This window comes from Sebastes fasciatus, chromosome 20 (assembly GCF_043250625.1).
Source record: "Sebastes fasciatus isolate fSebFas1 chromosome 20, fSebFas1.pri, whole genome shotgun sequence".
In the NCBI taxonomy this organism is placed as follows: domain Eukaryota; kingdom Metazoa; phylum Chordata; class Actinopteri; order Perciformes; family Sebastidae; genus Sebastes; species Sebastes fasciatus.
Genome location: NC_133814.1, coordinates 14,510,840 through 14,533,616, shown reverse-complemented (window position 1 = coordinate 14,533,616; position 22,777 = coordinate 14,510,840). Strand labels below are relative to the sequence as shown.

General features: G+C 39.5%; 1 protein-coding gene across 1 annotated transcript in view; it reads left to right on the top strand.

Annotated features, from left to right (window-relative positions):
* lrp2b (low density lipoprotein receptor-related protein 2b) overlaps nucleotides 1-22,777 on the top strand; it is a 51,680-nt gene that overhangs the window by 3,318 nt on the left and 25,585 nt on the right. Inside the window, exons 5-39 of the mRNA XM_074620927.1 lie at nucleotides 122-232; nucleotides 2,135-2,251; nucleotides 3,327-3,443; nucleotides 3,744-3,887; nucleotides 4,302-4,418; nucleotides 5,026-5,154; nucleotides 5,397-5,566; nucleotides 5,830-6,053; nucleotides 6,721-6,927; nucleotides 7,020-7,222; nucleotides 8,026-8,166; nucleotides 8,440-8,654; nucleotides 8,807-8,994; nucleotides 9,282-9,407; nucleotides 9,529-9,659; nucleotides 10,253-10,390; nucleotides 10,651-10,929; nucleotides 11,021-11,260; nucleotides 11,380-11,502; nucleotides 11,676-11,792; nucleotides 12,598-12,975; nucleotides 13,983-14,231; nucleotides 14,526-14,734; nucleotides 14,868-15,052; nucleotides 15,737-15,965; nucleotides 16,362-16,539; nucleotides 17,607-17,735; nucleotides 17,841-18,007; nucleotides 18,165-18,308; nucleotides 19,000-19,109; nucleotides 19,574-19,748; nucleotides 20,136-20,349; nucleotides 21,291-21,527; nucleotides 21,623-21,814; nucleotides 22,016-22,488. Of these exons, the coding sequence (XP_074477028.1) occupies nucleotides 122-232; nucleotides 2,135-2,251; nucleotides 3,327-3,443; nucleotides 3,744-3,887; nucleotides 4,302-4,418; nucleotides 5,026-5,154; nucleotides 5,397-5,566; nucleotides 5,830-6,053; nucleotides 6,721-6,927; nucleotides 7,020-7,222; nucleotides 8,026-8,166; nucleotides 8,440-8,654; nucleotides 8,807-8,994; nucleotides 9,282-9,407; nucleotides 9,529-9,659; nucleotides 10,253-10,390; nucleotides 10,651-10,929; nucleotides 11,021-11,260; nucleotides 11,380-11,502; nucleotides 11,676-11,792; nucleotides 12,598-12,975; nucleotides 13,983-14,231; nucleotides 14,526-14,734; nucleotides 14,868-15,052; nucleotides 15,737-15,965; nucleotides 16,362-16,539; nucleotides 17,607-17,735; nucleotides 17,841-18,007; nucleotides 18,165-18,308; nucleotides 19,000-19,109; nucleotides 19,574-19,748; nucleotides 20,136-20,349; nucleotides 21,291-21,527; nucleotides 21,623-21,814; nucleotides 22,016-22,488 (6,506 nt within the window). The remainder of the gene's footprint in view (nucleotides 1-121; nucleotides 233-2,134; nucleotides 2,252-3,326; nucleotides 3,444-3,743; nucleotides 3,888-4,301; nucleotides 4,419-5,025; nucleotides 5,155-5,396; nucleotides 5,567-5,829; nucleotides 6,054-6,720; nucleotides 6,928-7,019; nucleotides 7,223-8,025; nucleotides 8,167-8,439; nucleotides 8,655-8,806; nucleotides 8,995-9,281; nucleotides 9,408-9,528; nucleotides 9,660-10,252; nucleotides 10,391-10,650; nucleotides 10,930-11,020; nucleotides 11,261-11,379; nucleotides 11,503-11,675; nucleotides 11,793-12,597; nucleotides 12,976-13,982; nucleotides 14,232-14,525; nucleotides 14,735-14,867; nucleotides 15,053-15,736; nucleotides 15,966-16,361; nucleotides 16,540-17,606; nucleotides 17,736-17,840; nucleotides 18,008-18,164; nucleotides 18,309-18,999; nucleotides 19,110-19,573; nucleotides 19,749-20,135; nucleotides 20,350-21,290; nucleotides 21,528-21,622; nucleotides 21,815-22,015; nucleotides 22,489-22,777) is intronic.

The window sequence follows — 22,777 nt, the reverse complement described above, 5'->3', positions numbered from 1 at the left end:
TTGTACAGCCTACCCCTATTCTCTAATGATTGGTTTTGAAAGGGATCATTTTATTAGCATTATTGGGCAAAAAATTGATTGTCCTTTTAAATAATAGAATAAACTTGTGTCTTTTTTGCAGACTATCCACGTTGCACTGAGAAGACGTGTGCTAATGGAGCCTGTTACAACAACTCTCAGCACTGCAATGGGCTGCAGGACTGCAGAGATGGCTCTGATGAATACAACTGCAGTGAGTAGATAAGACCTACAGCAAAACCCAATGTTTAAATGACAGTGATAGGTTTGCAGATACTTAAGAATATATATGTATGTATATATATATATATATATATATATATATATATACAGTATATATTTATATATATATATTCTTATATTCTTATATATACTTATGTTCTGTAACACTGAGAAAAAAAAAGTAGGCTAATCTAGGCATTATTATGTTAAAGTATAATTTAAAAAAAGATGATATGGTAGGAATAGAGCAGTGATGTTGTAATGTAATGGTTTTACTGGGATGAAAATTTCTGCCGCTGCAAAATAAACAAACATATGGACCATAGGACATATGGGTAGGTTATTAAAAGTTGAGTTACTAATGTAATACATATTTGGACCACAGCCAATCACAGATTTTCCACTGGAAGTGACATGACAACATTATATTAAAAATGAAAATCAGAATCAGAATCAGAATTGTGTTTATTGCCAGGTGTAATACACTAGGAATTTGCTTTGGTTTTGTTGGTACAAATAAGCAGTAACAAATAATAGATACAACGTTAGAATAAAATAAGAATAAAAAAAGAAATTGAAATTCTACCAATATACAATATAAGCTATAAACAAAAATAAACATGATATAAACAGATAGTGCAAATATTGCACTTTAAAAAAAGATGTATAATTATGTATATTCTATTCATCTTATTTTTCATAATATTTTTCTATGACAAGACATTCATATTATATTTGTCTTGTGTTGTACACAGTTGTACAGTGTAGGAGGGTGAATGTCACTTCCGGCCGCCATGTTTCTTTGGTTTAAGCTAGCTAAATCGCGGTATAGTGTCTAGAAGGGAAGTCTCGCGATATTTCACACTTTGCGGGTTCCCTTCTAGACACGAGCCTAAATCGGAGCCAAGGGAAAGATACAAATATCTTCATCATTGAGCAGCAGAGGGACTATTTTTTATTCCAGCAGGACAAAACAGTGGTCCAGGAATCTGGGAATATCTTTAAAACAGCCGTAAGTGTTGTCAAATGCTCATAGTTTTTTTGTTTGTTTTTTTAACCAAACGTTGTCTATTTATCTTTGACAGTGACGTTAGCTAAAGTAACGTTAACTTGAATGTTACGTTAATTATCAGTGATAATGAGGGGCACAAATTGGCGTTGGAAATCGCCTATATCAGAAAAATTAGATCATCATTTTATATTTTTTAGCTATTATTTAGTTTTCATTTCAATTCAATTCAATTCAATTCAATTTGCTTTATTGGCATGACTGTCAGGTGAACAATATTGCCAAAGCGTCAATTCAATAATAAATAAAATTTAAAAAAAAGAACAAAATAAAAACATATATATACATATATACAATTCATTAAGCAAATTAAAATATATAGATATTTAAAAAGAACATGCATGTAAATGGAAGAAAAAGATAAAGAAGTAATTCATGTTTGTTGTGTCAATAAAAAAATAAACAAATAAAAAACAATTAATAACAATATATTGCAATATCAAAGGATAAATGTAAAAAAAAAAACATGAAGTAGAGGAGTAAATAAAAGGCAGAGTGTGAGTTACATCTATTATGTGTTGTTGTTGCTGTGGTTGTCTCTTAAAGGCTGTGACATGCACTGACATATCCTGCAGTTTCTAAGGCGATGACACTATTTTCTCCAATTTCCATTTCTCTCACTAAGCCTAGCTATGTATAATGTTATGGTAGCTAACCTTAAACCAGACCCTTTGGCTGAAATTGAAATGTATTCTAATGTTGCTTCAGTTTAGGTTGTCCATAGCTTATTTAGAGGTTGTTTGACTTGACTTGGCTTGACCACTAAAGTCAAGTCAAACAACTAAAGCCACTAAAGTCAGTGTATATGTTGTGTTTGATTTTCAGCCACACAGCACTGTCCCATCCACCAGTACCAGTGTGCCAATGGCTACTGTATCCCTCGTCCCTTTGTGTGTGACCACTGGAACGACTGTGGGGACAACAGTGATGAGCAAGGCTGTGGTAAGGATGAAGTGACTCAACAATATTTGAACAGAGGTGTCTCATTAATGTCAGTATTTCTCTAAACTGCAAGTGTTTCAAGAGGACAGAGTTGAAAGTGTTATCTTGTTAAACAACCAACCTGTTTTTTTAAACATAAAGGGAAGAACTGCAACCCCACTAAACCAAGTTCTGTGTTTTCTTATGTATTATATACTACATATTATGTAATAATTGTAAAATTAACGTAATTACTGTTTGTAGTTAGATAGATAGATAGATAGATAGTAACTTTATTGATCCAGAGGGAAATTCAAGTTTCCAGCATCACAGTTCCATAGTGCAAAAACATGTTAGTAAAAAGACAGTAAAAAAAGTTAGTAGTGCAAAGTACAAAGTACAAAAAAAATATATACCAGATATAAAAATACAAGGAGATGAAGAAAACTGTTTATAGTGCAGGATAACAGCTGTGATACAGGCTATTAAAAAAGTGAATATAGTGCAGAAGAGACTGTTAAAAATGAATATAGTGCAGGGTAACTCCAGTAGCTTAGTCTATGAAAGTGCACTGTGTGCATTATTATCTGTCCTGCAGACTGTCCTCCTTTGAGAGTCTGTCTGTTGAGCACTTGGGGAGCAGCAGCCTGCTGCTAAACAAGCTGTGTATAAATTAGATAATAGATATTGTGGGTGTATAAAGATGGACAACAGCTATTTCTGTTTAAAAGACAAACTGTTTATTATTCTGAATATATTTACCAATAGATTCACATAATTCTTGAAAGTTATGGACAAATCCAAAAATCACATTATACCTTTCAGCTGTAGGAAATGTTGCAAGTGCAATTGTTACACTCCAATAAAGGCTTATCTATTAGTATTGTATTTATTGGTAAGAGGAGTTTTTTTTTTTATATGGACAATTTGATTGACATATACTGTATGTATGGCCAGAAGTTATTTACTATCAATCACAGATAGTCTATTCCAATCAAAAAATTAAATTTTTGAAAAAGTGTTGATATTTTCAAATGTCAAATTTGGAGTAAACCATAATAACTGTGAGTCCTGTCTATTTATTTATGATTTTAAGTGTACCCAAGCTGTAGTGGCGGTGAGTTCACATGTTCCAGTGGCCGTTGTATTCCTCAGCGCTGGGTGTGTGACCAGTTCAATGACTGTGGGGACTACAGTGATGAGAGAGGATGTGGTGAGAAAACTTGTTCTTACAGGTTCACTAATAATTTGAACTGGAAATCCAGTATAAACATTAAGAGTTGTTATAGAACATTGCAAAAGAGTGAGTTGCGTTGATATAGCTGAGAAAAATGATAAAAACACTATGAGAAACAAATGACAAATGATTACTTACGTAGTGGAATAACTGAAAAAAATATATTAGTAAAAGACTTTTAAAAAATGTAAAGAATAGTTTAGGTAAGTTCAAAGAATAGCATGTGGAAATATTTCTAGTTTGTAATGTAATCACATGTGTTTCTGTGGTTTTTAGATAGTAACTCTCGAGACTGTTACCCTGGTGAGTGGGGATGCCCAGGCTCGCCAGTATGTATACCATTGGGCAAAGTGTGTGACAGCAAACAGGACTGTCCTGGAGGAACAGATGAGACCAACTCCACAGCACAGCAAACCTGCAGTAAGTCACACTAAACCACAGAAAACATGCGTTGTATGCCTATTAATATTTGTTTTGTGAAAAGAGCCTCATCAGACACTGAATTACTGTTTCCTAAATGAGAATCATCTGGTCACATGAAGAACATCCTGCATCTGCGGTACTTTCATAGGGCTATAAATTTAGGTGCAAAGGTTCTAGACATTATAGCTCTAGAAATGATTCTCAAAAGTCAGCTGTTGAGACTGTGATATGATCCTTATCACTGCCTTCACACACACCTGGTTTAAGATTAACTTTTTTTCATGCTGGTCACGCTACTGATAATGATGCACTTGCAGACAAAGCTGCGTAGATGATGATGATCCCAAATAGAAACTTAAACTGCAACCTAGATTGGACCATGATGTTGTTTTATGTGATTGTTACTCACAGGCCTGGAGCGGTGCTCCACCTTGAGTTGTGAGTACCTCTGCCACCCGTCTCCTCAGGGAGGTGCTTGCTACTGCCCTGATGGTTTCACTGTAGCCAATGACAGCCGTTCCTGTGTAGGTAAGTGTCATATATTGTATTTGTTTTTATAAAAACAAAATCTATATTCTTTAAACGTGTACTGTAGCTAAGCAAAAGGAGAATGTGGTACTATTATACAAAACCGTGCTTAGTAAGAATGAAGTGATGGAGTTGGATCTGGAGTGGTTCATTTCTAAGATCTCCTAAACATTATTGCAGGATGTGTGGATTAGTGCCATGGTAACATCAATACATTACAGGATACCATATTCTGTAATATGATTTTATTAGGACTGCCAATCGATGAAAATATTGAATCGTGATTAATTGCATGATTGTCCATAATTAATGGACTATGACTTGCCCAAAACTGCATGTGATTATCATAAAGTGGGCATGTCTGTAAAGGGGAGACTTGTGGGTACCTATAGAACCCATTTTCATTCACATATCTTGAGGTCAGAGGTCAAGGGACCCCTTTGAAAATCGTCATGCCAGTTTTTCCTCACATGTTTTGGAGTGTTTTAGCCCTACTTTTTGTATTAGCTTACAAAGTATCCCAGATCTTGTTATACAAATTACTGGTATAGCTCCTCATATTAATGCCTAAAACATTAAAAAAATGTCTGTTTGTTCTATTGCACAGACTATAATGACTGTCAAATCTGGGGGATCTGTGACCAGCTGTGTGAAGATCGTCCGGGTACACACCACTGTAGCTGCGTTGATGGATACTTCTTGGAAAAGGGTCATGTCTGCAAAGCCAATGTGTCAGGTACAGGGTGCCGCATATCACACAGTAGCTTTATACGATATAAATCTGTTGCTACATAATCTGTGATTTGTTTAAAGATTAATATGACATCATTAAGGAGACTTTATTAAGTGATCATGCAATCTCTGGTGTGTTTTGCTCATAAGGATAAGAGACAATATTTATCATTCAACATAACATTTACTAAAAGTTCATGTTTTTCTATACATTTTCTAAAATATGTGTATTTTTGTGTTTTCCAGCTGGATTGCCACAGCTCATTTTCACCAATGGGGGTGATGTGATGATGGCTGATATACACGGACGCTTTGTCAGAACTCTGGTGCCGTCCCAGGGCAAAGGTTACGCCGTAGGGGTGGCATATCACTGGCACAGCGACACAGTCTTCTGGAGTGATACATATACCAAAAAGGTCAGTCTGGATCATTGTCTGGTGACATTTTGTGACGACAGTATTCTTTCCCCGTCACCTTTTTCATAGCTTCTTTTATATGATTGCAAAACACCAGCTTCTTGTGTATCTGAACTGCACCTCTATAGTTCAGCAGCAATAATCTCTGTTAGAAGCTGTGCTGGAGCAGCGGTGGCTTATATTCTTTTCTCAAGGGCACTAAGGAAGTAGTTGAGTTGGGAAGAAAAACCCACTCATCCTAAACCCTTTCATTCTTTTGCCAGGTGTACTCTGCCAACTACAATGGGGGTAACATTAAGGAGATTCTGACTGCTGCAGTCCAGAGTGTCCAGAACCTCGCTGTGGACTGGATCAACTTCAAACTCTACGTCTTAGAGGCCATGATGGAGCGTATCGACATGTGCGACTTTGATGGAGGGAATCGGGTCACACTGGTGGCTGAAAACCTGCAGACTCCTCATGGCCTCGTCCTGGACCCGACAGTGGGGTGGGCTCAAATGCTTTATGACATCTGATTTTAATAAGATAATGCAGTGTATGTAATGTATGTCAGTATTGCGATTTTTTTCTTCTTTTTAAATTAAACTTAAATGATGCGATGTGGTAAATACTGGTCCAAAGTCTGCTCTATGTCATTTGATGGTATGACATGTTTACTTTATCATTTACGCTTATCAGTTAAAGCTTATTTATGGTAAAATACAAAGTAAATCAGAGTTTTAAATAGGGCTTGGAAATATGATGATATAAAATGTCAAAACGATGTATAAAAATGTCTATCGTATATATTTTTCTATATCGTTTCTATCACGATATAGGCTAGGCCTATATTTATTTTATTTTTCTCTATAATTTCATTTAAAACTGTTAAAAAAATACTCAGTCCTTTTCATTTGTGATGTATTAAGGGGGATACAAAATTAGGCTTTACCATGTGGTTACATTATAGACTATTTATTTATTGAATTATCATAAAACATGCTATATTGTGATATATCATTATCGAGATATGAAATGACCAGCCCTAATTTCAAATGAATCCTGTTAAAGAACTCTATAATTCTATTATACCAAGTGTTTTTATATCTACTTAACATGGCACCATATAGCTTATATAGCATCCCTGTAAGTCTTTATTTGTTGTTTGTTTGCAGCTACATGTTCTTCACAGACATGGGCGTTGGTAGTGAGCAGATGAAGCTTGAACGTGCCTTCATGGATGGCAGTAATCGAGTAGAGCTGGTGAAGAGCAGGCTCGGCACTCCAACGGGAATTACCCTCGATATCGTCACCCAGAGGGTCTACTGGTCTGACAGCCACTTTGACACGGTGGAGACTGTCACCTACAGCGGTTTGGATAGGTAAAGGTTGCACTGAAAATGTTGTCTAAAAAGGGACACATCCATGTTGTGCTCTCCTTGACGGCCATTCTGAGGTGTTGTTGTTTTACCAGGAAAATAGTGCTCAACGGTGGATTGCAGGCTCCACATCCTTTTGGAATTGCTGTGTTTGAAAACCACGTGTTCTTCACTGACTGGACCAAGATGGGTGTGGTGAGAGCCAACCGGTTCAACGGCAGCAACCCAGCACTCCTTTATCGTACCACAAAGCGACCGGGCCATGTTGTAGTCTCACACGCTGCCCTGCAACCTGTTGGTAAGGAGACGCACTTCCAACCTGTTACACGTTAGATTGAGCTCAGTGGTCAGAGATGTCCCAGGGTTTCTGCTGCTGGCATGGAATAAGGGGAGGCACTACAGGTGGGTGAATAGGATAAAAATTTCAACTAACGGATACAACTATGAAACTTCCTCAGTTGATTACTTACATTAAGGCAATTATGTTTTGTATTACAAGTTTTCTGAAATATTATTGTTTCATTTTGTTGACATATTAGAGTCAAAGGTTTTTACAGAGGGGATTTTGGATATCTCTTTCATATATTACCATGAAACTTCCCCCAGTTGGTTACCTACATTAAGACAATAATTTTTTCTATTACAAATGTTCTGAAATTGTCTGTTTAAATATGCAAATGAGTCATTATCTAATGCTACTTTTTGGTGAATTAGGAGAAATCTACAGACACAAATAGACAAAGTGGTAAAAGAATCATCGAAATGTGTATTTTGGATGTTTTCTTTCCACTAGTCTGAAAGCTGACATGTTATGGGAGCAAAAATCGGGAAAAAAACAACTATGTTTTTGCCTCTGTTTTTTCCCCCTTTATTAATTAATTCCTACTTCACCTTTTGTGTGTTTCCTGTTTGGTTTTCCTGTTATTGCTCAGCAAATTATTATTGTTAAACACTGAGAAAGTACAACCCTCTCTTTCCTTTTGTGTAGCACCAGATACACTCTGAATCCCATTGGTTATGTTTATGAATTAATACTACACCAATGTGAAAAACAAAACAACTGTGCTGTCATAAAATGACCACATCTGTCATGTCCCGCAGTGATGAACCCTTGCGGCAGACACAACGGCGGCTGCCACCAGATTTGTGTGTTGAGTCACCGCACCGACAATGGCGGTCTGGGCTTCCGCTGCAAATGTCGCCATGGTTACGACCTGCACGCTGACCGTCAGACCTGCTTTAGTGAGTTTCCCTTGACTGAGGGCAAAATGACCTGATTAGAGTTACTCAGTTCACAATATTCTCTGTGTTGTGCTGTCAGATCATAAAACTACCAATGATATTTTCAATATTGTACACACATTTTCTGAATTAAAGGATATTTTTCCATCTAGAATATATATATATTTTTTATCTCAATTACCTTCGAACAACAAATAGTAAAAAATTCGGAATTAAATTGTTAAGACAGTATGTTTACATGCTAGTAATCGCTGCCACTCACCCTTTGAACAGAGGTGAAGGACTACTTGTTGTTGGCCACCTCTCTGGGAGTGCGGGGAATCCCACTGAATTTATCCCTCCAGGAGGACATCACCCTGCCCCTCACGGGGCTCGGGACGACTTTCTCTGGCTCTGCTGTGGAGTTTGACGGCAGCGAAGAAGCCCTTTTCTACAACGACAGGTCCAGAGGCCTCGTCTATAAGTCCAATCTCAATGGCACTGGTGAGGTTTTACAAGAGCAATAAGTGAGATTACATGTAAAATAAAATGTTGTTTCTGTTCATTTGTTACCCATAGGATATAATCTTACATTTTGTCTTTCAAGGCTCTATTCTTTATCCATCACCATATTGATTTTCTATATGCATTCTCAGTCCAGCAGATTTTGACAGGCAAGAGAGTAGGAACGATTGACGCCATGGCTTACGACTGGACCTCCAAAGTCTTGTTTTGGACCACAAGCACCTACAAGTCAGTGGTGGCCTTCAGAGTCACAGACAAGTCCAGACGAGACATTGTGACGGGATTAAGGAACCCAAAAGGAATTGCAGTGCATCCCAGTGCTGGGTGAGTGCTCAACCTTTGCAATTAAATATCACAGTCTAGTAATGGCACTGCAGAAATACCTTTCACTGATATCCTGCATATGCAGTATTCTCAGTATCAGTTTGCTGTAACCTACTGCATTACTCCAGTTCAATAAATTAGATTGCTGCTCTGAAAAACACAGAAAAAGCAATACATTTAGGCTTCATAAATTGATACCAAAGTTAACTGATTTCAGAATATTCTATTTTTGACTGCCACTAAACAGATCTATCCTCTTGTGTGTCTAATCAAACGCTGATCCACAGCTACTTGTTTTGGTCTGACTGGTACCGTCCAGCGGTCATAATGAGAGCCTTCACTGATGGCAGCAATGCTGTTCCTCTGGTCAACACGACACTGGGATGGCCGTATGGACTTTCTGTTGACTATGTGTAAGTACAGCAATGACCTACAGTGAACAATTCTCAGGCTTTTAGCAAGGAATAAAATAATGTATGTTGTGTGGATTCCTTTATATTCACTGGTTGATTCCTTGTGATCGGTCTTCAACAGGATGGACAGGCTGTACTGGGTGGATTCCCAGTTGGACCAGATTGGTCACATTGGCATCCAAGGATATGACAGAGAGACATTTACCAACATTGGCCAGATCACTCAACCCTACTCTCTAACTATTTATTCAGGTGGGACTCTTGGTCTCTCCTCATGACTCCCACTTATTCTAGTAAACCTATATTACACATTGACACAATAAAACCTGAACTGTTATATATTATAAACATTCATTATTTGTGAGAATATTTGCATTCAGATCAAAACTGTGGTGAACAGAAGGTAACTTAAATGAATGTATAATATCAGTATATCCCATAGAAAAAAACAATAATGCTCAATACTATCAACAAGTGATAAATCTAAATATTTCCTTTCTGCCATATGGAAATGCTGTGCACAACACCTTTGTTCCTATACTGACTGGTAAACGTTACTTAATTAACGTAAAGCCCAAACATTCTTTGGGAAATCATAATACTACTATATATTAACTCACTTTTAAAATAAGTTTATAGCATTTTGTATACATTGTTGTGCATATTCAACACAGTTGCACTCTAATACAATTTAATAAGCCACTTATTTTAGCTCATAACTGTTCTGAAATGACTGTATTATAGCTACTTGTGACTAATTTATTATATTTTGTAAATGTGGATTTGTTTTCCTACTATTTACTGGTGTTTTTCAAAATGCTGAACCATCTGTTTCTGCCTTGCAGACTACCTGTATGTGTCTGATACAAGGACCAGAGCAGTATTCGAGATGAGGAAGAGGGATGGAGGAGGAAACATTATGATCAGACAAGGAATCACCGGCATCATGAACGTCAAGGCCTACACAGCTGACTTCCTCAGCAGTAAGTTCACACACAGCATTGGAGTCTGCAGATAGTTTAACACTCCAGTCCTATAGTAACTGATGCAGAGTGGTACGTTTAGATAACTGTGTATATGATCAGGACCAAGAGGAGTGGACTAGTAGAGCAGTGACGAAATAGAGCTAGAGAAGAAGAGACTTGATCACAACTGCAGGGCCAGGATGATAGTTTTGCTGTGACTCAGCCAGATATAATAATCCAGAAACCCGCCGACTGCTTTTTCATCATTTTCCTCACAGCGTTCACCAGCCGCTGCAATATGGTGGCCAACGGGCTCTGCAGCCACTTCTGTTTCCCGACTCCTGCCTACAGTCGAGTGTGTGGCTGTCCGTACGGCATGAAACTTCAGCCCAATCAGAGGGACTGCATCAAGGACGATTCTATCCCCCCTCCTGAAAACATCTGTGGTGATTACTCCTTTGAGTGTGATGAAGGACGCTGTAGGCCCAACTCCTACCGTTGTGATGGAATTGCTGATTGCATAGATAAGAGTGATGAGGCCAACTGCACTGATACAGGTGAATGTATAATAAAATAAATGTAGTGGAAGGAAATTATTGAGCAAACCATTTTATCAATCCATCTGTCTTCCTCATTTATCTTCACCAGGAGCGACCTGCTCTCCACGAGCGTTCACCTGCAACAACAAGCACTGCATCATGTCCAGTTGGCGCTGCGATGGCATGGATGACTGCGGCGACGGTTCTGACGAAATTAACTGTCCCACTCGTCTCCCCACCACCTGTGCCGCCATCTACTTTACATGTGATAACAACAGGTGCATCTCTAAAGTATGGCTGTGTGACGGTGACAACGACTGCGGCGACGGCTCTGATGAACACAACTGCAGTAAGTATGTAGGGACTGTCCATTTTACCCTGTGTGAGAGAATTCTGTGCAAACAGATATTATCTTGTAAATGTAATGTAACAAAGTTCTGATAAATGAGCTGTGTCTATGATTGACAGATTCAACCATCACTACATGCCCTCCTGCCTACTTCCTGTGTCCCGACCACCGCTGCATCCACAACTCCTACGTGTGTGATGGAGACCAGGACTGCCTGGATGCCTCCGATGAGAAAAACTGCGGTAGGAATCACTATAACTTAAATGTTGTTGCTTTCTGTTTTATTTATGTTGATCATTTATGCAAGACAGGCAAAAATGGGGTATGACAATACCTGTTTATGTTTTGTTTTTTACATTTACATTTTTCAGTTTACTTATCTTTTACCTCTTATTTTCCTCCTTTCCACCTTAAGAGTTTGCCTGTGCCTCCTATGAGTTTGCCTGTGCCAGTGGGGATCAGTGTGTCAGTTCGAGATATCGCTGTGATGGAGTGTTTGACTGCAGGGACCATTCTGATGAACGAGACTGTCGTAAGTTAGCAACACTGACAGACGATAAACAGTGTATATGTAAGGTATAATGTACAGCGAGCCGTAGTCCGACATTAGAACTGCATCCATAGCAACGGTCTGTTATAAAGAAAATAACAGACCGTAGAACGCTGTGATTGAGCAATCAGAATCAAGTATTCAGCGAAGGTGTGTAATAAAACAAATATAACAATTGTGTTTATTAGTTATGTCGTTATGTCCAATTGCACCACTTGAAATTAAGCCTGGGCAATATGACGATACATATATTATCAAAACAATATAAAAATGTCTATCATATATATTTTTCTATATTGTTTCTATCACAGTATAGGCTAGGCCTATATCTATATCTATCTATTTCTTTTTTCTCTATAATTTCACTTAAAACTGTTATCTTCATTTGCACTCAAGTTCTTAAAATGAGATAATACTCAGTACTTTTCATTTGTATACAAAAATAGGCTTTACCATGTATTTCATATAGACTATTTAGTTATTGAATTATCATAAAACATGCTATATCGTGATATATATATCGTTATCGAGATATGAAATGATCTATATTGTTATAGAAGATTTTGGCCATATCGCCCAGCCCTACTTGAAGTCAGCTTTATTGTTGATATTATTCAATCAGATAGAAAATGATTATTGTCCTGAATAAATTAAAATGCTAATTGATAAATATTACACCTCTTCCTCGATGTTCAGTGTTTCTTATTTCTTTTGGTGAGTAAATGTAATTTCACAGAGAAATCAGTTTCATTTAAAAGTAATTCTTAAATACGTGTTGCTCCTCCAGCCACTCGAGGTCCAGGCCTCTGCCACAATGACGAGTTCCAGTGCCAGACCGACGGTTTCTGCATACCAGACGAGTGGGAGTGTGACGGCCATCCAGACTGTGAGGATGGATCCGATGAACACAACACCTGCCCGCCTATCACCTGCAGATCCAACTATTTCCAGTGCGCCAACAAAATGTGCATCCCGAGAAGCTGGCTGTGTGACGGCGACAACGACTGCCGCGACATGAGCGATGAACAAAACTGCCCCACCCCTCCATTTCGCTGCCCCTCCGGACAGTGGCAGTGCCCCACCGACCAGCTGTGCATTGACCTGGACAAGGTGTGCAACGGCGAGAGGGACTGCCCCAGTGGAGCAGATGAGTCACCTATCTGCAGTGAGTTTATAAAATATCATGCATTACATGTCTTACAAAAACAGAATAAACTGAATGATGTTGTAAATGATTTAAAGAGTGATATGAATAATTAGAAAGTAATACAAAAACTAGGGCTGTCAATCGATTCAAATATTTAATCGCGATTAATCGCAAATGAATTACACATTTTCAAAATGTACCTTAAAGGGAGATTTGTCGGGTATTTAATACTCTTATCAACATGGGAGTGGGCAAATATGCTTGCTTTATGCAAATGTATGTATATATTTATTATTGAAGATCAACCAACAACACAAAACAATGACAGATATTGTCGAGAAACTGCATTTAGCATAAAAAAATATGCTCAAGTCATAACATGGCAAACTCAAGCCCAACAGGCAACAACAGCTGTCAGTGTGTCAGTGTGCTGACTTGACTATGATTTGCCCCAAACTGCATGTGATTATCATAAAGTGGGCATGTCTGTAAAAGGGAGACTGGTGGGTACCCATAGAACCCATTTCCATTCATATATCTTGAGGTCAGTGGTCAAAATATCCCTTTGAAGATGGCCATGACAGTTTGTCCTCGCAAAAATTAAACAAGTTTGGAGTGTTAATTAGCCTTCTTTGCAACCAGCTAGTATGACAATGGATTCCTTATGTTTTCTGGTTTCATATGATACCAGTATCTTCACTATAGCTTTAAAATTGAGCCCACTACAACCTAAAAATCGCAAGTTGCGTTAATGCTTTAAAGAAATTAGTGGCGAATTTGAAACTTCAACAGCCCTAACAACAACATATCAAATAAAATTAGAGCATTGTTAAAAAAAAAAAAGTAAAAGACTGTAGTTTATTAGCACAAACGTAGCACAATTTAATGCACTAGAATAAAAAGCAACATAAAGACAAACATTAGTGAAATAACAGAAATCAAAGCAAAAAAGTCAGCAACAACAAATTTACCACGATGCCTAATAAATGCACAATACTAACTCACTGGCTTGTAATTCTATGAAGACCAAGACGACTGTGTTCTGAACAACGGGGGCTGCAGTAACGGCTGTGTCCAAGGACCATTTGGGGCTCAGTGCACCTGTCCACCAGGATTTCAGCTCCTCAACGACTCCAAGACCTGCGAGGACATCAACGAGTGTCTGATCCCTGGTTTCTGCAGCCAGCAGTGCTTCAACGAGAGAGGAACGTTCAGGTGCTACTGCTCATATGGTTACCTCCTAGAACCTGATGGGCGCACCTGCAAAGCTACAGGTAAGCAGCAAACATAGCTGCAATTAAACAATGCTGAATTGATGTAATACCAAGTTTCAAGTTTTTCAGTTATATTCTGGGTGTATATATAGTAGATACATGTCTGTTTAATGCTCAGTGATACAAAACAAATGAAGTCAATGAATTACTTGAATAAAAAAAAACCTAAATGCAGCATTTACAGGAACTTAAAGCAAGGTATACCATAGTGAGATACTAACAAAGTTATACACTAAATGCAAACAAAGCAGAATTCGAATGTTGGAGGGAAACAAGCTCTTTTTCTGCCCTTAGACCCACTAGCAGCTGTACTTCTGGTTGCCAAACGAAGCCAGATCATCGCCAACCGGATCAACATGAAACCCCCCCAGATGCGTCCAGTGATCAGCGGTTCAGGCATCGTGACCGTGGACTTTGACCGCGTAACTTCCAGAATCTACTGGGCCGATGCCTCGCAGAAGAAGATATGGAGTGCCTACCAGAATGGCACCGACAAACGCCAAGTAAGAGAAATGACAGCACAGATACATTAAAGCAAGAGATTTCAACCACTGGTCACAAAGTAGTCACCTGGGCCTACGTAAACTAAATTGAACTGTGCAACATTCTCAGTTCAATGTGTCCCTGATGTTCTAGGTGTTCTCCTCTGGTCTGATGGTACCAGAGAGTATAGCTGTGGACTGGGTGGGTCGGAACCTTTATTGGACCGACTCTGTCATGGAGAACATTGAGGTCTCCACTCTGGACGGTCGCTTTCGGAAAGTCCTCCTCAACAAGAATGTCACCAGCCCCCGCGGACTGGTGTTAGACCCCCGTAACTAGTAAGTAGAGACTCTTTGGGAGAAACTGACATAGATGGTTTTTAATTTGTATTACCTACAGTAGATGACGATCAGCATGCCCCCAGCTTGGAGAAACAGACAGGAGCACCGGCACCAGAACAAAGCAATACAGTGCTGTGGACGGGGACAGCAGAAAAACTTATTTTAACCACCTAAAAGAAAGGCTCACCTAAAAAAGTCAATATCCCGTTAAGTGTACGCTATATTTAAAATATTTTCAGACGGCGAACTGAATTGAAAGTGAAACGTATCTATACTGTTTTTGTCATCTGAGCCTGCTGGCTTTGGAGAGAGCTTAGATAAGTTTAATTTTCAGTTCAGTTCCCCGTCGGAAAGTAGAAGGAAAGGGCTGTCTGACGGCAAGATAAAGCGGAGAAAATAGTCTAAATATAGCGTACATTTAAATAGATATTGGTTTCTTTTTTGGTGAGCCTTTCTTCTAGGTGGCTAAAATAAATTTGTCTGCCATTCCCGACCCTCCCCGTATTGCTTTGCTTCGGTGTCGGTACTCTTGTCTGTTTCTCGATGCTGGAGGCACGCCAACCGTCATCTACTGTAAGTAATACACCTACTATGGATAAGTACCTCATATAACCCGACTTCAAAACACCCGAACTATCCCTTTAATATCAAAAATACTCATCACACTGTCATTCCTCCCAGCACCTACCTGATGTTCTGGGCAGACTGGGGTCAGAACCCCAGGATCGAGCGGGCCGATATGGACGGAGCCATGAGACGAGTCATTGTCAGCACTAAGCTCTACTGGCCCAACGGCCTGGCCCTGGACTACACCACCCGCAGGGTCTACTTTGCTGATGCCTACCTCAAATATATTGACTACTGCGACTATGATGGCAATAACCGCTATCAGGTCATGGCAAGTGACATGGTAGGTTTAGTTTGATTCAGTTGTTTGAGAAAAGACAAAGGGGATATTTTACTCATGGCACCAAATCATCATTGCAGACAGTCATCTATTTTGTGCTAGTTTTTATTCATTAAGGGACATTTTCATATCAGAGATTATTATGACTGTTTGGGGCTATATTAAAATTAAGACAGTTTCTTGCTTTCTTATTATTTATTCTAATAAGTTTGGTTCCTTCATACAAGTATCTTTTTCACTGACATTGACAAACAGCCTGAACATTTGAGACGTGGTACAAATCAGGGAAGATTTATGTATATCACTACCTTCTTTTAGCAGTTACACATGGTAAGATAGGGAGCTCCTTGATAAATGAATAAAGTTTAAAAAATGTCATCCCTGTGCACCTCACACCAGGTTCTCCAGCACCCACACGGTATGACCATCTTTGAGGACAACATCTACTGGTCGGAGCGCTACACCAGCAAAGTGATGAGGACCAACAAGTTCCATGGTGGCAACGTCACCATTCTGATGAACAATGTCTACCAGCCCATGGGCATCGTTATGGACCATCCCATCAAACAGCCTGCAGGTAACTTCCAATTAAACAGTAAATCTTACTGGCATACTTTTAGATTTCTGAAGTGTATTGAGATGATGCAGCGTAGGAGGGTAAAAACCTGTCTAATCTGTATACAGTGAGTTTAATTTGAGCTCTTTAGAGTTGTTGAGGGCCAATTGTATATCTTCTTGAAAGCATGCTCCTAAAGGCCCAGACACACTAACCCGACATCAAAGAACTAGCGGCGATGAAGGGCGACTGTTTCGTCGCCTCACGTTGCCTTTGTCATGGCCGACATCTTGCATTTGAACACACTACAAAGACTACAGCTGACGGCCAACTACCACGTACGTTCTGCGCCTGCGTGAGATGAAATAACTCTCCCTACCAGCAGGTCGCAGTAGTCTGTATCCGTCATTCTAAAAGGGAAACCGGAAGACCGAGGACTGCAGATATACAAGTCGTTGTTATGATACGTACATGAAACAAAGCGGCGTTTGCCGACCATTTTCACAACACTCTCACTCACCACTTAGCTTCATTCCAGATGTTCATGTTGCTATGAAAATATCCGCTGAACGATCAGATGAGATGAAGATGAAAAATGAGAAGAGTCTTCTGTGTTTTTCCTCTTGACTTTACTCGTTTTCTTGCGTTCCTCAGTTCCGTTTCTCTTCTCGTGCACTGATTCGTTTACGCTGAACAGCCAATCAGAGTGATTTCTCTCACAGACGGGCTCCGCCGCCAATTCAACATGCTGAATCGGCCAAAAAAGCCTCAACACAACACGTGCAGACTGGGTTTGGACTAGACTAGGTTCGGCTTGGTGCGTCAGGGCCTTAATGCTTTATGCTAACAACATGTTAATGTCTTTAAGGAATACAAGTGCACAGACAGCATAAACAGCAGTAGGAAATTAAAAAAACAAACATAGCAATCTAGACGAATTTACTCCGAAAAGTGTTGTGCATGTAAAAACTCCACCACAATGGCTGCACCAAGTTATCATTTTAGTATGACAAATTGGATAGTATGTTGAAAAAGTATGTCAAATATATTAAGTGTGATTGAAGGTGACACTGTGGTCTTGTATTTAGCCATTGACCCATGCAGAGAACACCTGTGCGATCAACTGTGCCTGCTGACAGGCCTGAGACCCAGGTACTACACCTGCCACTGTCAGTCTGGTTGGAAGCTGAATGCTGACAAACGCACCTGTATTAAAGGTATTTTTTTTATTTTTTTTACACAGTAACTTTTATTTGTTATAGTGCTCTCTGGATGTTGAAATCTGTGTTCCTCTCATCATGTGTACTTTTATTCTATTTTAGATGAGACTGCCTTCTTGATGGTGGTGAGAGATTCAGTGATCTTTGGCATTCCTCTGGACCCCGCTGACACTTCCAACAATGCAATGGCCCCCGTGTCGGGCATCAGCCAGGGGCGGGACATCGAATTCGATGACCAGCAGCAGTTAATCTACTGGGTGCAGAGCATTGTGAGTGGAGGTCTTAAATTGAACCTTGAAGAAACATTTTACGATATGTAATGAATTAATTTATAAATGTGTTATTACAGGCAATTGTGTAAATCATATCCCATGTTTCTTAAAGACTTGTTTTGAAGCGCGGTCTCTGATTTTGCTCTAATTTCAGGGTTCTATATGGCAAGTGACAACCAGCGGTACCAACAGATCTGAGTTTGCTCCAGCTGCTTTCATGGGCTCGCCGTCTGGTCTGGCTTTTGATTGGATAAGCCGAATAATGTATTACACCAATCCCACTGCTAAAACCATAGAGGTAAGCACCTTTTGAGACAAAATGATGTTATGATGAGTTATGATAACGGGCAATACAATGAGAAATAGAACCCAAAACTAGATTATTAGAAAACAAATGAATAGATTAAAGATGTAAAAGGTAAATGATACTGTTGATAGAAGGGGAAATCCAACACCTGGGGAAAAAAGATCAGCTAGAGAGGATGCTGTAGTGTTGTTAAATGTAACATTTTGAAAAACAAGCATACTCATACCCTGTTTTCTATTATGGAACATTCAATCTCAGTTACATTCTTTACAGTTGTATGTTGGATTTCTTCTTGGTCTGATTTAATTTGTGTATTTGATGTATTTGTTATATATTTGTTTTGTTTTCTGTAACGTACCATTCATATTTTAACATCTGTTTTTTTTTTTATTCAGTATAAATATAGGTGCAACTCAACCCGTTCTGCACAACTTGATTGGTTGATGCCTTTATTCACAATGCGATTCAAAAATCAACCTCATTCCAAAAAACAATTATGCCGCTTTTTCACCGCATAACATTTGCATTCTGTGTGAAAGCACTCATGACGAAAACAACAGTTTGAAAAAAAAAAAAAATAACGCAGTGTGTAAAGGCCTTTATATCAGTGTTTTATTACTTGTTTTCTGATTTTACATCATCATTATGCAAGTAAGTAAACACATTTGTAATTTTCACTTAGGTTATCCGTGTGGATGGAGACCAGCACTATAGGAAGACCCTCATCACCTCCACTGGTAAACCGGAGGGAGTAGGAGAGCCCATTGGAATAGCCCTGGATCCAGCCCGAGGGTAAAGCCTCTGCTCAACCTACTCTGTGTATTTGCTCTATTTCTTGAATTCAGTGAACAATACTTACTGTACAGTATATACTTGCTGGCACTGGAGAGACGGACCCAATAGACCAGGACCTGATTAATTGGACAGCATTAATTGAGCAGACGATAGCAGGCTGACAAGGACAAAGTGGTCTAATTGTTTGAAAGACCATCACATAATTGGAAATTAAGAGGATTTATATCTCCAGCAACAACATCTCCATCTCAATCTTGTGATATAAATAACCCACCCCAAACTATAACACAGTCAGACATTTGTGCCTGCATCTTAACATTGTTGTACTGTAGGTAAAAATAATTCTCTGTGTATATTCTGAATGTTGTTTTAAGAATAGAGGAATTTCACACATAGATCAATTTAACAGCAGGATGACTGACTCTTCAGTTGTTTCTCACATTTACACTTTCACCTCACAGGAAACTGTTTTGGACAGACAAGGGGTCAGACAGTGTTCCTCCAAAGGTTGGCAGCGCTGACATGGACGGAGGAAACCTCAGGAACCTCTACACAGCTAACCTGGAGAACATAGGATTCATTGCCGCTGACATCTCTACAACAAAACTGTACTGGGGTGTGTCGGGCTCAGGGGTGGTATGTACACTATGCATGCTCAACATATAGACTAAGAACAAAAATGTTGTCAGGGACTGTATATTTCATTTTAAGCTGCATTTTTTGGGGATGTTGAGGGGAAAGATTATCCGCAATTGAGTTTCGCACCTTTTTTATGCTATAGTTTACCAAACTTTTATGTAAATGTCATAATGAAATATCCTTTTGATACTTATCAATGTCACATTGTACAACAAATCATTTCCACCCCAATAATGTGATGTCTTTAGACTAAGCTTGTGTTTTCTATTCATGTTCTCCTTGTTCTTATGTTACCTCGTGTGTTACTCATAGTTTCATCTTCATCCTGGTCCTGATTCAACTACTTACAGTAACCTCTTCCTTTTTGCTTCCCTGTTTTCCCAGATTGAGAGTGGCACCATGGACGGAGTAACCCGGTTCACGGTGGTGAGTGGCCTGTCCCACCCGTGGGGGCTGACGATCCACCAGAACCATCTCTACTACACCGACCTGGACTACGAGGTCATTGAGAGGGTGGACAAGGACACTGGTGCCAATATGGTGGTGATGAGGAGCGGCATGTCTGGCCTGCGCGCCCTCAAAGTTCACGCCAGAGACAGTATGTGGACTCACTGGTTTTTAATTTAACCCAGAGGTGTCCGTCCTTGTTTTTTTTGGTGTTTTCATCCAGACTGTTATATTATGCAACAGATAATTACTGCAGCCAGCGAGTGGGAGTGTCGTGTCTTCCTCAAGGACGGCACACAGCAGGATCGAGCACCACTTGTATTTCATCTTTTGAATGGAGCATCTGTGTTGATAAGGCTTTTTACCATCACAGTCGTCATAGTTCTTTCTTTTTTTTTAAAATAAGGATATAATCAGCGAAGAGTGGGAGAAGATTTTTTTCTCTCCTTCACACCCCTCTGTGTGTATTATTCATGAATAATAAGACAAATGGTTGATAAGGTAGTGGTAAATAGAGGAATTAATACCTTTGAAATGCTCTATGAATTACACAGAGCATTCAGTAGTGCATATTAACAAGTCACACCTGTTTTATTCTGAATGTCACATATATTTTCATACATGCAGATGCTGAATAGATAAATAGAAAGATAATGATTATTAACGCAAAAAATAATAATGATAAAAATAAACTTTATAGCTTTACTAAAACATGTGCATTACAACAAGAAGAATCAAAACAACAGAAAAACACAACTAAAAAAATGAAAACCATAACAATTATAGATCTATATTTAAAAGTATTTCAAAAAGGTGTGATTTAAAAGTGAGGGCGCCCCATGGTTTAGGGGTTAAGGTGCCAACTGTAATCTGCGAGTTCACACTACACTAGAGCTAGCTAGCTCAGAGTTCAGTTCACGCAGAAATATTTGTCATAGGAAGCTGTCAAACATTTTTCACATGAGGAGAAAAACTGCAGCCTCTTTCCCTCCTTCAGATATTGTTCAAATGTCCATTTTTATTACAGTAATATGGGCTCATATTATCCAGTAAAACTCACCTCTACCACTATCTTTCTCTCTCCCGCCTCAGACTCGGCAGGGACCACCAACGCCTGCAGCTCCAACAACGGGGGCTGTCCCCACCTCTGTCTACCCAAACCAGGCAATCAAAAGACCTGTGCCTGCACCACGGGCTTCAACCCCTCTCAAGACGGCTCCCGCTGTGAACAGTACGATTCCTTCGCAATCGTTTCCACCCCCAAGTACATCCGTGGCTTCCACATAAACAGCTCCGACCACTCTGAGGCTATGGTGCCTGTCGCTGGATGTATGTTTGCTTGATATTGTTCTGCATTGTGTAATTTTTTCGCTACAAATACCAAATTATCAGTTGATACAAGTAGCATTTTTTATCTTTTGCAGCTTCCTACTCCATTAAGAGCAGTCTGGACCTCCATATTGAAGCTGGCTTTGTATACTGGACTGACAACAGCACCTACAGCTCATACAGGGGCATCTTCAGGGCCAGAACAGATGGAGGGCGTTACAACGTTGTCCTCAACTCAGGCATTGGAAAAGGAGGCATCCAGGGCATCGCTGTTGACTGGGTTGCAAGTATGAAGCCACTCTTTACAGATACAGGCAGATTTACAGGCTCCACGAACAAATATATTAACTAGTACTTACATTAATAATTAATCGTACTTACATTAATAATTAATGGTACATTAATTACATGCAGAACTGAACCCCTAGCTGTCAAGCACTAAAGCTGTGTCTCTCAACTTGCAGTAATCTCTCCATTAACTTTCTTAGATAACTTATACTTCACCAATGCCTTTGAGAGCGAGACCTTCCTGGAGGTGCTTGCCATCAACACCACCTACCGAATGATTCTCCTCAAGTCCTCCCAGGACCGGCCCCGTGACGTGGCCGTCAGCCCCAAGCTTCGCTACCTCTTCTGGACCGATGGTGGCCAAACACCCAAAATTGAGCGGGCCCTGCTGGACGGCACCAACCGCACCGTGTTGGCATCCGAAAGCCTAGCGTCACCTCGTGGCCTTACCATTGATTACACCAACGATTTCCTGTACTGGACAGATGATGTTCTTGATATGATCTCCCGAATGGCTCCCGATGGCACACAGAGGCAGATTATCCGTTACGGTAGCCGGTATCCATCTCCAGGAGGGATGGCTATATTTGGAAACTACATGCTGTGGGTGGATAAAAAGCTTGGGAAGCTCTTACAGGCCAGTAAGGACCCAGCCAATACCGACCAGCCAGAGGTGAGAGTTAAAGCCGACTGATTTAACACAGTTTTAGCTTTCACGATGATGCTGTTTTGCGATCTCACAATGAAATAACTAAATAATCTGTATAATTTACACAATATGTGGTGGAAGCTTGAACAAATAAAAAGAATAATCTTTAGTTGCAGCCCAAATAATGATTTAGTAGCACCATAATTTCTCTCTCAGAAAAGTACTTAAGAGCGAAAGAGAGAGACAGACTGTGTAACAGACAAGAGTCAGTTGAGAACAATTAATGACCCTGCTTTGAATGTGCTACGCCCAT